Source organism: Macaca mulatta, chromosome 2 (assembly GCF_049350105.2).
Source record: "Macaca mulatta isolate MMU2019108-1 chromosome 2, T2T-MMU8v2.0, whole genome shotgun sequence".
NCBI lineage: Eukaryota > Metazoa > Chordata > Mammalia > Primates > Cercopithecidae > Macaca > Macaca mulatta.
The window spans coordinates 21,372,623-21,389,930 of NC_133407.1; the positions used below are offsets into that span (position 1 = coordinate 21,372,623).

The 17,308-nt window shown below is 39.9% G+C and overlaps 1 protein-coding gene across 7 annotated transcripts in view; it reads left to right on the plus strand.

Annotated features, from left to right (window-relative positions):
- NEK10 (NIMA related kinase 10) overlaps positions 1-17,308 on the plus strand; it is a 422,123-nt gene that overhangs the window by 194,290 nt on the left and 210,525 nt on the right. For all 7 annotated transcript variants that reach the window (XM_077994143.1, XM_077994145.1, XM_077994146.1 and 4 more), the window contains 3 exons: positions 8,860-9,043; positions 9,140-9,226; positions 12,091-12,145. In XM_077994143.1, the coding sequence (XP_077850269.1) occupies positions 8,860-9,043; positions 9,140-9,226; positions 12,091-12,145 (326 nt within the window). The remainder of the gene's footprint in view (positions 1-8,859; positions 9,044-9,139; positions 9,227-12,090; positions 12,146-17,308) is intronic.

Here is a 17,308-nt window from a genome sequence, read left to right on the forward strand (position 1 = left end):
TCCTGGGACCTATTCTAGTATTCTCCTAGCCACAGACTCCCTCCTTCATAGTGAGGGAAGACAAATAATAGATAAATAAAACTATATTTAAGTGCCATGAACAAAAATAAAAGAAGGCAAAGTAATAAAAAGTGATTGTAGACACAGGGAGACAGGCTTTTTAAAATTTATTATTATACTTTAAGTTCTAGGGTACATGTGTACAATGTGCAGGTTTGTTACATGTGTATACATGTGCCGTGTTGGTGTGCTGCACCCAATAACTCATCATTTACATTAGGTAAACCTCCTAATTCTATACTTCCCCGGTCCCCCCACACCAAGACAGGCCCTGGTGTGTGATGTTCCCCTTCCTGTGTCCAAGTGTTCTCATTGTTCAATTCCCACGTATGAGTGAGAACATACGGTGTTTGGTTTTCTGTCCTTGCAATAGTTTGCTGAGAATGATGGTTTCCAGCTTCATCCATGTCCTACAAAGGACGTGAACTCATCCTTTTTTATGGCTGCATAGTATTCCATGGTGTATATGAGCCACATTTTCTTAATCCAGTCTATGATTGATGGGCATTTGGGTTGGTTCCAAGTCTTTGCTATTGTGAATAGTGCCGCAATAAACATACGTGTGCATGTGTCTTTATAGCAGCATGATTTATAATCCTTTGGGTATATACCCAGTAGTGGGACGGCTGGGTCAAATGATGTTTCTAGTTCTAGATCCTTGAGGAATCGCCACACTGTCTTCCACAATGGTTGAACTAGTTTACAGTCCCACCAGCAGTGTAAAAGTGTTCCTATTTCTCCACATCCTCTCCAGCACCTGTTGTTTCCTGACTTTTTAATGATCGCCATGCTAACTGGTGTGAGATGGTCTCTCATTGTGGTTTTGATTTGCATTTCTCTGATGGCGAGTGATGATGAGCATTTTTTCATGTGTCTGTTGGCTGCATAAATGTCTTCTTTTGAGAAGTGTCTGTTCATATCCTTTGCCCACTTTTTGATGGGGGTGTTTTTTTCTTGTAAATTTGTTTGAGTTCTTTGTAGGTTCTGGATGTTAGCCCTTTGTCAGATGAGTAGATTGCAAAAATTTTCTCCCATTCTGTAGGTTGCCTGTTCACTCTAATGGTAGTTTCTTTTGCTGCGCAGAAGCTCTTTAATAGTGATGTCAGTGAAGGGCTTTATAATTACATGACATTTGGGCAGGGACCTGAATACAGTTGACCTTTAAACAGCGTGGGTTTGAACTGCATGAATCCACTTATACATGAATTTTCTTCTGCCTTTGCCACTCCTGAGACAGCAAAACCAACCCCTCCTTTTCCTTTTCCTTGTCTTCAGCCTACTCAATGTGAAGATGACAAAGATGAAGACCTTTATGATGATCCACTTCCACTTAATGAATAGTAAATATAGTTTCTCTTCTTTGTGATTTTCTTAATAATAAACTGGGGAAAAGAAAATGTTATTGAGAGGCTGGATGTGGTGGCTTACGCCTATAATCCCAGCACTTTGGGAGGCCGAGGCGGATGGATCATGAGGTTAGGAGATCGAGACCATCCTGGCTAACACGATGAAACCCTGTCTCTACTAAAAAATAAAAAAAATTTTAAAAAAAATTTAGCCGGGCGTGATGGCGGGCACCTGTAGTCCCAGCTGCTCGGGAGGCTGAGGCCAGAGAATGACATGAATCCGGGAGGCGGAGCTTGCAGTGAGTCGAGTTTGTGCCACTGCACTCCAGCCTGGGCGACAGAGCAAGGCTCTGTCTCAAAAAAAAAAAAAAAAAAAGTTAATAAGAAAATCACAACAAAGAGAAACTATATTTACCATATGACATACCAATTGTATTAACTGTTTGTTATCGGTAATGCTTCTAGTCAGCAGTTTTTGGAAAGTTAAAAGTTAAACATAGATTTTTGACTGCATGGGGGATTGGTGTCCCTCACCCCTATGTTGTTCAAGGGTCAGCTGTACATTAAAGGGTCAGCATTGGTAGCAGAAAGAGCAGCATGCCCAAAGATCCTGAGGTGGGAGTGAGCCTGCCAAGCTCAGGGAACAGCAAGGAGGCCTGTGTATCCAGAGTACAGTGAAGCAGGGAGAGACAGTTGGAGATGCAAGTGCTATATTCCCTGGCATGCACCTGAGTGATGTGAGTTCCGAGCAAGCCAAGGGGGCACCACTAGGCTTTAAAATGATATAGCTGGCTGCTGAGTGGGAATAAACCACTGAGAGCCAAGAATGAAGCACTTTGGGAGGCGGGCGGATCATGAGGTCGGGAGATTGAGACCATCCTGGCTAACACGGTGAAACCCCGTCTCTACTAAAAATACAAAAAACTAGCCGGGCGTGGTGGCGGGCGCCTGTAGTCCCAGCTACTCGGGAGGCTGAGGCAGGAGAATGGCCTGAACCTGGGAGGCGGAGCTTGCAGTAAGCGGAGATGGCGCCACTGCACTCCAGCCTGGGCAACAGAGTGAGACTCCGTTTCAAAAATAAATAAATAAATAAAAGAGATTGCAGTGGGCCAAGCAAAAGACAGTGAAGACAATGTTGACTCTTTTTCTTGACTTTTAATTCTTTTCTCTACTGGCAATTAATCAGTTTGGAATTTTGACAACATGTGCAAAATGTGCAGTTTAACAAGAACTAGACCTTTCCTTATGTAGCTGTTAAAAATGAAACAGTCAATGAGGTTCTAATTTGTGCGTTTCATTCCTGTTGATAACCACTAATGTCTAATTCCATACTCTTTAATTCCTTAAGCATTGGTAAATTTCAATGGCTTTTTTTTTTTTTTTGAGAAACAAAACATTTCTTAAAACCCGCCCACTTGATTGCTCTCTGTACATTGTTTCTCCTCTTCCCCTTCCCCTTCCTATTCCCTTTCCCCTTCCCCTTCCCTTCCCTTCCCTTCTTCTTTCTTTTCTTTTCTTTCTTTCTTTTTTTTTTTTTTTGAGACACAGTCTCACTGTGTCACCCAGGATGGTGTGATCTTGGCTCACTGCAACCTCCACCTCCCAGGTTCAAGCAGTTCTCCTGCTTCAGCCTCCTGAATAGCTGAGATTACAGGCACCCACCACCATGCCTGTCTAATTTTTATATTTTTAGTAGAGACTGGGTTTCACCATTTGGCCAGGCTGGTCTCAAACTCCTGACCTCAAATAATCGGTCCACTTTTGGCCTCCCAAAGTGCTGGGATTACAGGCATGAGCCACCATGCCTGGCCCATTGTTTCTTCCTTTTTTTCTTTTTTCTTTTTTTGAGAAGGAGTCTCACTCTGTCACCCAGGCTGGAGTGCAGTGGCGCGATCTCAGCTCACTGCAAGCTCCACCTCCCGGGTTCACGACATTCTCCTGCCTCAGCCTCCCGAGTAGCTGGGACTACAGGCGCCCGCCACCACGCCTGGCTAATTTTTTTGTGTTTTTAGTAGAGATGGGGTTTCACCGTGTTAGCCAGGATGGTCTCAATCTCCTGACCTCGTGATCCACCCACCTCGGCCTCCCAAAGTTCGGGATTGTAGGCGTGATGAGCCACTGCGCCCGGCCTTTTTTTTTTTTTCTTCTTGAGACACAGTCTTGCTCTATTGCCCAGGCTGGAATGCAGTAGTATGATCTCAGCTCACTGCGATCTCAGCTCACTGCAACCTCCGCCTTCCAGGTTTAAGCAATTCTCATGCCTCAGCCTCCCGAGTACCTGAGATTACAGGTGCCTGCCACCGTGTCTGGCACATTTTTGCATTTTTAGTAGAGACCAGGTTTCACCTTGTTGGCCAGACTGGTCTCAAACTCCTGATCTCAAATGATCTGTCTGCCTCAGCCTCCTGAAGTGCTAGGGTTACAAGTGTGAACCACCACTCCCAGCCCCCATTGTTTCTTTTAAATGTTAAGTAGAATTACCTGATTCTGGCCTCATTTGTAATGCTTTTGAATATATTCATATATACATTTAGTTCTATTGGCATGTCAGTCTGTCGTCTTAGAAAAACATGGTGGTCAGTATTGTGATGGACCAGATCTTCTGTATTCTTAACATACGATAATTTCAGATTATGACATTGCTTTTCTTCTCCTCTTTGTTAGTATTATAACTAACAAAGTATAGTATTGTAGTAGAAGACCTGTATTTGAGTTAAAAGTGATAGAAAATCCTTTCATTTCTGATATGGTACTAGGTTAGTTATGGGAAAACAGTGAAACATTTTTAGCCATAATAAATTTGATACTGGATTTTTACAATGAATTGTAATGACCAATTTATTCCCTAATTTATTTAATTAATTTATTTAATTCCCTAATTCATTAATATGTAATAGTGCTTTTAAGAAGTTCTAATTAAGATAGTATCATAATAATGAGATAATTATGTCATGACAGTAACATTTTTAGTTTTGTATAAATATTTAAGAAGTTCAAAATAAATAAGATCCAACCTAAAAAGCGTATTTTCTTTATTATATAATCCATATAAATCAGTTATTTTTAGGGTCCCAAAACACCAGTTTTTCTGGTTTAACTATTGCGCTCTTAACTGTATATGGAGAATGGGGGAAGGGAAATTCTTCAAGATTCCTTGATGAAAATAGACGATGTTATCATCCAAACCATTTTGGGAAAGCTGGACACAGTGCTGTGCCTCTGTATTTCCAGCTACTCCGAAGACCTAGGCAGGATGATCCCTTAAACCCAGAAGTTCGAGACCAGCCTGGGCAACATAATGAGACTTTACTTCTAAAAAGTAAACAAAACTAACTTTCAGGATCAAAGATTGAAAGATTTCCCTCTACCACTGAGTTGGGAGTGGAGACCAGGCTTATTTTATCAGCCCACCTCTCTGATGTGGCAAAGCCAAGTCTTCCATAGGGAGGCCTGAAGAAAAGGTTCCTATCTCACCACTAAAGTGAACATTTCACTCAGCTGTGGTCTAGTCCACAAGGTTCCTTAATCATCTGACCATGCTGGCTGATTTTTAAAAATATACCTTAAAATGTAGGGACTAAGTTTATTTACAGTAGTATGCAGTCAATGGCCTGTCTCCTAGTTTGAATTTTCTTTGTGCAATCATCCATGAAAAGTATAGAAGGCAGTGTGCCACTGATAAAAGATCACCTCCGCTGGATGAATTTCAAGCACCTGGTAGCACTAAATGGAGATATTTAAGGGTACAGTTTATTAACAAAACTGGGTAAAAATATACCTAATAGAATATGAACATTTCAGAACACAAAGAAATAGTGCATTTTTTAGTTCTAAAGTAAAGCATCTATAGGATGTAACTGGTGTTATCCTTTACATTTATTTCTTGATTTTCTCTCTCTCTCTCCTTCTAAAACTAACATTCTGGCAATTTTTAAAATTGCACTGATTTTAATAAAATAGATGCCCTTAATTTTCCTACTGTAGCAGTTAATTTGGGTAATGTCAGTCTGTTACTGTTCGAATTGCTATTCCACTGAAAATGTATTATGATCTGCTGCACACATAAAAATATTACATTATAATGCGCAAAATCGAGCTAAACATAATTGTGCCTATACTAGCGTGGTGACAGGAAGCATCTTCTGTCATGGTGCTGATTTCCATATCAGTGATAATTTTATTGTCTGATTTGCATTGTATTCTCCTTGCTGCCGTATTGATATCCAGAATGTGCCTGTCCATTCCTAGGACAGATGCATGCAGATGCCGAAAATATCTAGTTAACTCCCTCTCCTACTCCTTGAAAAATCTTAGTAATTAGAAAGTGAAAAAGATGATAGCAGCCAAATTCTGTCCCCAAAAGCTTTATCTTTTTTCTTGCCTAAATCCCTTTAATAGCTTAATGTACTTGCTGGATGTGTCTTCTGAGGACAACTTAATGGCTCAACTATTTATTGAGCCTTTGCAATGTGTAAGGCATTGTGCAAAGCACTAAAGGATGTAAAAGGGACTAAAGTGCCCCTAGTTCTTCAAGGAACAATTTTATAAAGAGATGGATACTCAAATACTCACAATGAAAAACTCCAGAAATCATAGTAGGGAAAATGTGTGGCATATGGTTTATGGCAAGGTCAAAAATTATATCAATTTTTTGAAGAAAAAACTGCTGCAAGGGATTGTTATAGAAAAATAATTTATTTTTATTTTTATTTTTTTTTAGATGGAGTCTTTATCTGTCACCCAGGTGGGAGTGCAGTGGCACAATCTCAGCTCACTGCAAGCTCCGCCTCCTGGGTTCACTCCATTCTCCTGCTTCAGCCTCCCGAGTAGCTGGGACTACAGGTGCCCACCACCATGCCCGGCTGATTTTTTTTGTATTTTTTAGTGGAGACAGGGTTTCACCATGTTAGCCAGGATAGTCTTGATCTCCTGACCTCGTGATCTGCCTGCCTGGGCCTCCCAAAGTCCTGGGATTACAAGCGTGAGCGACCACACCCTGTCTAGAAATACAAATTTTAAATCAAAACTATCAATTCTATATTATCATATTTTTATGCATACAGAGTCTGAAAAAGCATCTCTCTCAGATTGTAAATTTCCCTTTATCAGAATTTATGCAAACAGTCTATTACCCATGGATGAAATTTTGGCAGTTACAAGTGACTATTGATTTATGACCCTACTGGTTCTTGGGTTTTGGTTGCAAGTCCAGCCTCCTTAAGTCTCGAATTGCCTTTTTCAGCGGGGACTCCAGCTTCTCCTGACTCTTCATATGTTCAAAGAAAAATGTTTTCCTCTGATGTTTTATCCATGACTGTTCTTAAGAGAAATGAAGCCTTTGTTAAAGTTTTGCTAGTTTTAGAGATATTTGAATTCCAGTGTCTTAATTGCATCGACAGAATAAAAACTTTTCTCAATTCAAAAATTCTCCTTCATCTTTTTTAGCCTTGGTAACATTGACATATCTTGGGTGTAAAGCCCTTAAAAGGTTGCAGATGCCCGTTGTGGTCTTCAAGATAGGGTAGAAGATGATTTACTTCAAATAAAAAAGGTCATAAAAAAGGAAAAGGCCTTGAATTGGGTTTTTATTTCTATGCAAATTTCTAATGACTTCAGTGGAGGATAGTTAGAGGAAGAAGGGTTTTGTGGTTTGGGACCAAGAAAAGAGGAAGGCATGGAAGAAGTTGAGTTGGTTTTGCAATAAAGTTTTGAGCCTTAGAAAGAGCTCCTGGATTTGGTATCAGGGGTTGAGTGTAGCAGAGCTGAGGCTGGCCTTAAAGGCCCCATACTAGCCTTAGGCATTGGAAAAATTTCTGAGTAGCACATATCTTTTGCCGGAGAGTGGCCAAAGCATTTCCCATCTCAGGTTGTAAGTTAGCCAACCAGGGTGGACCTCAGAAGCAGAAATTAGCACCTCAAAGTCATAAAACCACATTTGAACATTTGATGTACTAATTATGGAAAATCAAAGTTAAAATACTCCTTCACCTGCAAATTAACTTCAAGAAAACAAGGAGCTTGGTGAAACTTTGAAGAATCACTGAAAAGAATCTCAGGGAAACGAAAGTTTAAACAGCAATTGATCAGACAGTTTGCAATGCACAAATGTTTTTAATATTTTTTAAATCTTTTCATCTTACGTACAGAACATAAACATATGAAAGCTTTTAGAGGTTTACTTCTGACTCTAGTTATCCCTAAGAACTTAGGTTTACTTCATCTGCAAATTCTATTATTACGGAGTTTTTAGAAACCTGTGCCTTGAAGCTGTGTCATTTTAACTGTAGGAAAAAAATAAAAAGCACATACATCTGAAATAAAATAAGTCTGTCTCTCAAATGGGCATCATTGGGGCCTTTTAGTCAAGAAGTGCTAGGTAATTTGCGAGTAAATCATCTTGTATGCAATTCATAGAGGGAATTCTTTCCCCTTCAATAAATGCACCTTTTTCTTTCTTCTCACACTCTCTGCCTGTTATCCTTTCCTCCATCATGGCCTTTCTTTGTCTTTTTGTCTACCTGTTCTGTAGCTTTGCTTTGTCAGCGCTGTTTAGCCCCACAGCCTAAGAAGGCTCTTCACACTTGCTGCAAATAGTCCCACACAATGAACGTCTTAGGTTTTAGAGTTGCTTGGGTAAAGAAACAAGTGGTATTTTTTACTGATTCATAGTCATTCCTTCCACACGGTCTTTTTGTTAGAAAAATGAAAACTTCCGGCATTAGTGGCATTAATTAATTTATTTTTATTGACCCTTGAGACATAATTTTTGCATTTTCTAATACTATTATTGAGGGAAATGTGGAACTGCACAACCAGATTGATGACTTTGTAGTGCTATCATAATGGAAATGCATCCATCTGTTTTGGAGGATTCAGGAGGATACTGTGGCTGGTTCTACAGGGAGTGTTCAAGCCAGGCAGTAGTGTAGAGTCCCAAGTGGTTTGTAAGTTCTGTTCTCTGTAGCCCTTCTTTTTTTGGAAGACCTTGCCTCTCACTCTCCATGGCCTGGCTTTGTCTGCTACTAATTTTCCTGGAGTTTTGAAGAGAATAAGCTTTGCTTATTTGCTATGGTACTGAGAGGATTTGATAGCAAATATTTTTGAAAAAACTTAAAGAAGAGAAATTTCTCCTAAATTGATGTAGTCTATTTCTTAGAAGTAAATTTGCCGCCACCCCCCGCCACCTGTACTGGGTTGTATGGGCCTTTTCTACTGAGCACTCTTGCCACCTCCCTCCTTTTTGATCCAATGTAGCTTATAGACTTGCATCTTTCTGTATTTATGGACCGAACAGATTGTGAACCAGGTGTGTAGGTGGAACTACTGATGCTTCTTCTGCATCAAACATTTATATTGATATTTGAAGCAGTTAATATACGTTCTAACAAGATTTAGGTCCTATAGAAGGAAGGATGGAGAAAGAGGCTATGAAAAACTGAATTTCTCTTTCCAGGAGACCTTTGAGAAGGCAAGCTTGAGTAGCAGCAGCAGTGGGGCAGCCAGCCTGAAAAGTGAACTTTCAGAAAGTGCAGACCTGCCCCCCGAAGGCTTCCAGGCCTCCTATGGTAAAGACGAAGACAGGGCCTGTGACGAAATCCTGTCAGATGATAACTTCAACCTGGAAAATACTGAGAAAGGTACTGCTAGTGGCAGTGTGTAAGCATGAATGCATTCTGGACTCCTTCCCATTTCAAGACCCATTTGCGTTTCTATTGTTTTTAATTCATGTGCAGATATATATTCAGAGCTAGATGACGAATTGGACATTTCGGATAACTCCAGCAGCTCCAGTTCAAGCCCTCTGAAAGAATCTACATTCAGTAAGCTTTCTTTTATCAATTTGCCATTTGCGGGATTCCAGAAGACAGTGATTTGGAAATCATACTTGAGTCAAGCAAATATCACCATATACGTAACCCAGTGGTTTGTTTTTCAGGTGCAATGCTAATTAGGACAGATGTGTCTGTCTCTCTGACAGAGCCCAAAGGTTAGCCAGCACAGTGGTTTTATATTTTCTCAGCTGTCAAATGAATAGTTTTATTATTTCTACCAGCAAATGCAGGTTCTAACTAGAGAATCAGAATATCTTGGAGACAGCCAAATAACCACGGGAGTAATGGACATGACCTTTTACGAGCCTGTTGGTTAGAGGAATTCAAAGTCTGTAGAAGAAATTGGTCTTGGTATAGACTAATTTTTGTACAATTTTATTTATATAAATCTAAAGGCCTGTGTTACATTTAAAACAATAAAACAAAAAAAATGTTTTTAGAGTTATAAAAAATATGACATATAAAATCAGTTCATAATGTTAATCTTGACTCAATTTAAAACAGTAAAGAAAATAGTCATACTGGGATATGGGAAAGAAAAGGAAAAGGTATATTTAGATAAAATTTAAAGATTATAAAGAGAGATAGAATCAAACATACTCAACAAACCTGAAACTAAAAGAGAAGTTAAAATGGAAAATGAAGATAAACAATTTTTTTTGAAAAGAGTAAGTTGAGACTGGGCGCGGTGGCTAACGCCTATAATCCCAGCACTTTTGGAGGCCGAGGTGGGTGGATCACAAGGTCAGGAAATCGAGACCATCTTGGCTAACACGGTGAAACCCTGTCCCTACTAAAAATAGAAAAATTAGCTGGGCATGATGGTGGGCACCTGTAGTCCCAGCTACTCGGGAGGCTGAGGCAGGAGAATGGCGTGAACCCGGGAGCCGGAGCTTTCAGTGAGCTGAGATGAGATGGCACCACTGCACTCCAGCCTGGGCGACAGAGACAGACTCCATCTTAAAAAAAAAAAAAAAAAAAAAAAGAGTAACTTGATAAAATATTAAAAACTGTAGGGAGAAATATTCTGAAATAAATTAAGTGAAAATAATTCTCCTCAGTGACTATACTATGAAAATCTCATAAAACAACATTTAAAATAGCCTCTCTAAGGACCAAAGTAGAACCCTAAGGATTTAGCTACATTCTTTGTCCTTTCCAAACTTAATTGGTCCATTAAAATGATGACTAGATGTTCCAGATTTTCTGGGACAACCCCAGTTTTCAATATTCTGTCCTATTTTCTCTGTAAATCCCTGCCTTCTAGGTGTATTAATTTGCGATTGGGAAAACATGAAGCTCATATGGGAAAAATATTTATGCATATAAACACATATAACAAATTCCAGAAGAAATTTATTACTGACTGTTTTGAGATAAGTTCAGTGTTCTATATACCTGGCAGCAATGGTGGGAGGGTTAGTGGGGAGGTAGGAAAGAGATGCTTGACCCTTAAATTTGCATGTGGTAACTTGGCAAGGATGGTTATGACATTTTATTGCATGACATTTTATTGTGTTTTGTTAGATATTAATAACAGGGTTGTTTTTGTTTGTTTAGACATTTGCTTTAGAAAAAAAGCCCTTAAACAAACCTGACAAATAAATGACAATTTGTAACATATTTTAGCTCATGTTTTCATAATCAAAGACAATTTTTACAGTATGTACAATTGCTCAGGTAACAGATTCAGCATTGTTTTTTGTTGATATTGTGGTTTGCCATGAATAAAGCCATGTTTGTTTCTTGAATGTTGTTTGACTGCTTTCATGCTACAGTGGCAGCAGAATTCAGTTGTGACAGGCATAGTATGGCTTGCAAAGCCTAGAATATTTCCTACCTGCCATTTACAGAGAAAAGTTTGACCTTAGAACAATATGAGAGTGTTTATAGACAAAGCCATTCATGGAATATATATGTTCTTTATTATTTTGAATTTTATAAAAAACTTATTTAAATTTTTTTGGTATATAATATTTGTTCCTATTTATGGATACTTGTGATATTTTGATATTTGCATACAACGTGTAGTCATCAAATTACACATTGTGTGGGTAATTCAGATATTGATCACCTCAAACATTTATTATTTATTTGTGTTGGAAACATTTCAAATGTCCCCTTCTAGCTATTAAATATGCAATAAATTATTGTTAAACATTTTCTTTATCCATTCATCTGCTGATGGGTACTTAGTTTGATTTCGTATCCTGGCTGTTGTGAGTAGTGCTGCAATAAACACGAGAGTGGAGATATCTTTTTGATATACTAGCTTCCCTTCTTTTGGATATATGCCAGTAGTAAGATTGCTGGATCATATAGAAGTTCTGTTTTTAGTTTTTTCAAGAGAATCTTTATTTATTTATTTATTTATTTATTTATTTATTTATTTATTTGATACGGAGTCTCGCTCTGTCACCAGGCTGGAGTGCAGTGGTGCAACTCGGCTCACTGCAACCTCCGCCTCCTCGGTTCAAGCGATTCTCCTGCCTTAGCCTCCTGAGTAGCTACAGGCATGCTCCACCACACCCAGCTAATTTTTGTACTTTTGAGTAGAGACAGGGTTTCACCATGTTGGCCAGGATGGTTTCGCTCTCTTGACCTTGTGATTCACCCACCTCGGCTTCCCAGAGTGCTAGGATTACAGGTGTGAGCCACCACACCCGGCCGAGAACCTTTATACTGTTTTCCATAATGGCTACACTAATTTACAGTCCCACCAACAGTGTGTGAGTTCCCTTTTCTCTGCATCTTCACCAGCATTTGTTGTTCAGCATTGTTTTATTAAAACTTAGAAAACAAAAGATTTGCAGAAGAAATAATGTAAACTTATTTCTATTTTCTCGTCTCAGACATTTTAAAGAGAAGTTTTAGTGCTTCAGGAGGAGAAAGACAATCCCAAACAAGGTAGGTACAAATTGAGCTTCTAGAAATATTTTTTGATTTTGCAGAGCTGAGTTATTGATGGCTGAATTGAAACCTGATAGCCAGAAGTTTCCATGTGCCTGTGGAAATAGAAGGAGTTAGAGCTTACTTGCCCAGAACCATTTATAGTTCACCAAGTAGCATACTGAAACAGTGCTGATCTTGGACTTGGGTCTTAGTCTAGCTCTGCCTTTTTCTAGCTTCGTGACCTTGAGCAAATCAGTTAGCCTCTCTGAGCTCAAGGGTGGGCCAGCAGGGTAGGGCAGCTGTGCTCCATGAGGTCATGTGGAGCCCTGGTCTTATATCTTGTTCTTCCACATCCCCAGGGTATAGATTTCATCTTTTTGACCAATATGACTTACGAGACCACATCCTACCTCCAAGCCAGCAAGAAGAAGAAAGGGGAAGTAGAGGCACCCCTCTTTCTTTTAAGGATATGACCCAGATGTTATGCTCATCACTTCTGTTCACATACCATTGGCCAGAACTTCCTCATATGACCACAGCTAGTTGCAAGGGAAGGTGGAATATGTTTGGGAGATTATCTTTTAAAAGCAAAGTAAAATTGTTATTTTAGGACAGCTTGCTGTGTCAGTGGCAGTTGTTTCTTAGAGCAGGGACTGAAACAAAACTATTAGATTGAGCCTTCTGCAAGTTCTCCTGACCTTCATGGGAGCCCCTTCACTGGCACTGGGTGAGATCAGAGGGAGCAGAAACTTGATTGCAATGTTCCAGAGGCAGACATAGGAGGCATTTAAGAAGCTGAGAAAATGAGCTGGGAGAGTGAGCTGGTGGGGAATGTTTGATGGAAAAGGACCTCTTAGAATCAGGATGAACTCAGAGCATTTGGGACAGAGGAAGGAGGAGAGATTAGAGAGGAAAAGAGATAACTGACAGTGTACAGTTGCAGCATAGACCACAGCCAGAGGAGTGGGCCTGGAGAAGATGAGTGGCAACTCCTTCTTTGTGTCTGAAGAAAGGGAGGTGAAGATAAAATTAAGCTAGAGAAATAGAGAAAGGGAGATTAAGGAAGAATATACTTTATGGTTTCTGTATATTATTATTATTAAGATAAAATCTTGTTCTGTCGCCCAGGCTGGAGTGCAGTGGCATGATCTCAGCTCACTGCAACCTCTGCCTTCTGGGTTCAAGTGATTCTCCTGCCTCCGCCTCCTGAGTAGCTGAGATTACAGGTGCCTGTCACCATGCCTGGCTAATTTTTGTATTTTTAGGAGAGATGGGGTTTCACCATGTTGGCCAGGCTGGTCTCGAACTCCTGACCTCAGGTGATCCACCCACCTTAGACTCCCAAAGTGCTGGGATTACAGGCATTCGCCGCTGTGCCCAGCTGGTTTCTATGTGTTAGATGATATTCTAGGCCACAGATAAGAGGACTGTCTAGATTTGAGGAGTATATTCAGCTAGGAGCAGCCAATGTTGAGATAAGAACTGAGCAGAGAATGGAGGAAGGACTGCCAGACTGCTCTGAGGCTGGGGCACCTGTTGAGGTTGGGCCACGTATAAGTGGTGATGCCAGGCAGGGGTCTTCAGAGCTGTGGGATGATTCCCACTCAGGAGGTGGCAGCATCTGTGTGATAAAATGCTAAGGCTGCGATGTGCTATAGCAGGCATGGCTTTTTGGATACAAGCAAAGGAGCCTGACTCTAGCTAACTTATGTGACCGGGGTTTTTTTAGAAGGCATTATGGGGCTTGTGTAATTTAAGACTCTGGAGGATCAAGCTTGGGAAGGCATACGAGCCAGTTCAGTCCCTGAAGTCTATAAAGGAGACATTTTTGGGAGGCTTGTAAGGGCAGGAGAACTCTGGGATAAATAAACTCCCAGCTTGTTTATTCCATTCTCATGTCACCTTTCTTAGGATTCAAAATCTTGAGAGAGAGAGCCAGATTGAGCTGGCTGGGATCAGGCGCCTGTTTACTGCCTTGAGGAGAGCTGAGGTCCTTGACTAGTCCATCAGGGGTGCTTGCTGAAGGGAGCAGGTGTTAGTGCTGGGCAGCCTCAATGGAACCATCTGGATCTATCTCTGGGTTTGAGGGTGCTGGGAATCGCATAATGTAAATGAAGTTCAGAAGAACCTGCTCAGCAAATTCCTGGAGGATTCAGTTAGGTGACAAAGGAAGGTTCCTATAGACAAATCCTTTTCTTGTTTAGTCAAAGGTGTATCAGTGATACATTTATCTTCTTCAGATGAAGACCAGGAGGAGTTAGGATGGAGCCTTTTAATTTCCTAACTTTTTCCCAGTGTTTCTGGGAATAAAAACCCAAGAAAAACTTATCGATAAGGGGTGTGATCTGTCAGAAAGATATTCGAGAAAACCCTGTAAGACCTCATGGCATTCTTTACTGGGCCAAAGTGCAAAGGAGTCATGGTCAGAAGTAATGGGGAGGGCAGGGGAAAGAAAAGTAGTCCAAAATGCCAAAGAGAACCACAATGGGTGTTTGTGGGGACTGGAGATTTGAGTTAGAAGATCTTCCAAAGGATCTTTAGGGCTTGCTAGTACCCAATATTCCCCACTGACTGACTTTCTATCACTAACAAAGCAAGTATTTTAGTTCAAAAGTAAATTATGACATATGGTGTACTCCCAGTTAAGTGAATTTTATATTAAAATGAAAATTTCCAATCAGATGAATGTAGGTATCTTGGCCCTGTCAAAAATGATTCTACTCTTCTTTGAAAGGATCCATGGAAAATTGTCTTATTTACACAAATTGGTTGATGTCCACCCCTTCAAAAACAAACAAAAACCCAATATGGTCTACATCTTTTAGAGCTTGAGATGGTTTTTAAAAAGTTAGCCATTAACTAAATACTTTAAAACAAATTGGGTAAGCTAGAATCAGCAGAAAGGCAAAGTTTAATCTGAAGATCATTGAAACAGGGATATGGAACAAGCTTTAACTTGGGGTTATGACCAAGTCAACAGATGGATATGGAAAGTGGCCCATACATTGAAGTTGATGTTTTGGAAAGTATGTTCCAAGGTGAACGGGACCTGACCTAAAGCAACATTTGTAAAATTGTGCCATGAAATGTGGTAATACAGTGTGACATGCTACCAGGGAACACAGGTTTGTTTAAGACAAGCTCTCTTCCTTCAGGGAGCTCACAGGGAAGTGGAAAGACAAGGGCAGACTTCAGAAGAAAATAAATGGTAAAAGACAGCCTTTGATTTATGCCAAATAAGAGGAGAGAAAATTAATAACTTTTGACTCCCTCCCAGGTAATCCCCAGGGCTTCTCTGAATTAAAAGGAGACAATACCAAAATGTATTTATAATTCTTTAAAGAACATTAAATAAAGCTAAAGTTATTTGCAATCTAATTTGTTTAGGATTTTTCTGGGTTTCTTTGTTTATGAATATGAAATGTGAACCCATCCTGCAAAATATTTAGAAACTAAATAAGAAGTTTGAATATAAAAGGAGATAGCAAAACTACATAATAGAATAAAAATAAATTGAAAATCCAGCCTGTAGAGGGTTTTCTGGTTTTTGTTTTTTTTTTTTTTTTTTTTTTTTTTTCCTATTCTGTGCCATGTATAAAATGGTATAACAATTACAAGGAGACTCTGGGCAGCTCTCCCACTTGGGGACCCTTACTGGCTCTTTAAAAAGGCCCAATGAGAGAAGTCACAGGGAAGGACATATGTGTTCTGACCACAGCCTCCAAAATATAGAAGTCAGATGTGGCCCTGGTTAAATATTAATGGTACTAAGAGAAAGCTTAAGCATAAATTCTTAACTTTGGTCAGATATCAGATATCAGGAGCCAGATTTAAACCAATTGCCTGCTGAATAACTAACATAACTCCCTAATAACTTAGGATATGCTTTTGGGCAAATGATCCAGACAAATGGATAAAACATGAGCAAATGGAACTAGGAGGGATAGCCCCTGCCTCCTTAGAGACATTTTGAAGTCTCAAGGCTGGAGAATAATATTAGAACTGGAAGGCACCTGGGAATCCAAGCCATCATTAGTTGATACAACTTTTTTTGAGGAATATAGTTAATGGCAAGATCAAGAGAGGAATAAGCCCCAATTTCTTTGAAATTTCCAACTTTAATCATTTTCAAATTTGAAATGAAATCTTTTATATCTATTACTATTTGCTAGGAAGGCATTAAGAATCGGCTTGACTTTTACCAGTTTTTATGCGGGTTTCGTAGGCTGACCTAGTATACACACATTGAGGATTATAATCCAGCAAGTCATAGCATATTATTTCAACTTACAATATTCTCTGTAGTGGAACTTGATAATGCTCACGGGGGCTTCAGCCTCTTTATCACATATGCTCAGGTCCTAGTAAAGTTTAGTCGTTGTTTTACGACCATCTTAAGAACCTTCATTCATTTATTTAATTGATGGATATTTATTACTGTGTGCCAAGTATGTGCGAAACTATGCCTAATTCATCTTTGCCTTCTCCAGGGCACAGTGTATTGCACATAGGTACCAACCTACAGATACTGATTAATGAATAGATGAATGATTGTTATCATAGTGTAAATTCTTTATCTCATTACCAAGGACTGAAATCTTGCCTACTGACAGCCTTTGCCATAGCCACAGCTTAAGGCACATTTTTTTTTAAAGGGATCCTGTTGCTCAGGCAACAAGATTTCTCCACGTCTGCTTGCCTCCTGTCGCCCAGGCAACAGAGTATAGTTGGCAGGCTGGTTTGAGACACTGGATGTTTGTGGTATCAAAGATGCCTGTGGTTCACAACTTTTTTGATTTGTCAGTGTATGCATAATTGTATTTGACAGTGTGCTCCTAAGTCTAAGTCTTTTTTTTTTTTTTTTTTGAGACGGAGTTTTGCTCTTTTGCCCTGGCTGGAGTGCAGTGCACCATCTCAGCTCACTGCAACCTCTGCCCGCTGGGTTCAAGCGGTTCTCCCGCCCCAACCTCCCTAGTAGCTGGGATTATAGGCACCTGCCACCACACCCAGCTAATTTTTGAATTTTTAGTAGAGATGGGGTTTCGCCATGTTGACCAGGCTGGTCTCGAACTCCTGACTTGAGGTGATCCACCGCCTGGGCCTCCCAAAATGGTAGAATTACAGGCATGAGCCACCATGCCAGGCCTCTAAGTCTTTATATGTAAAGGTGATTGTGGA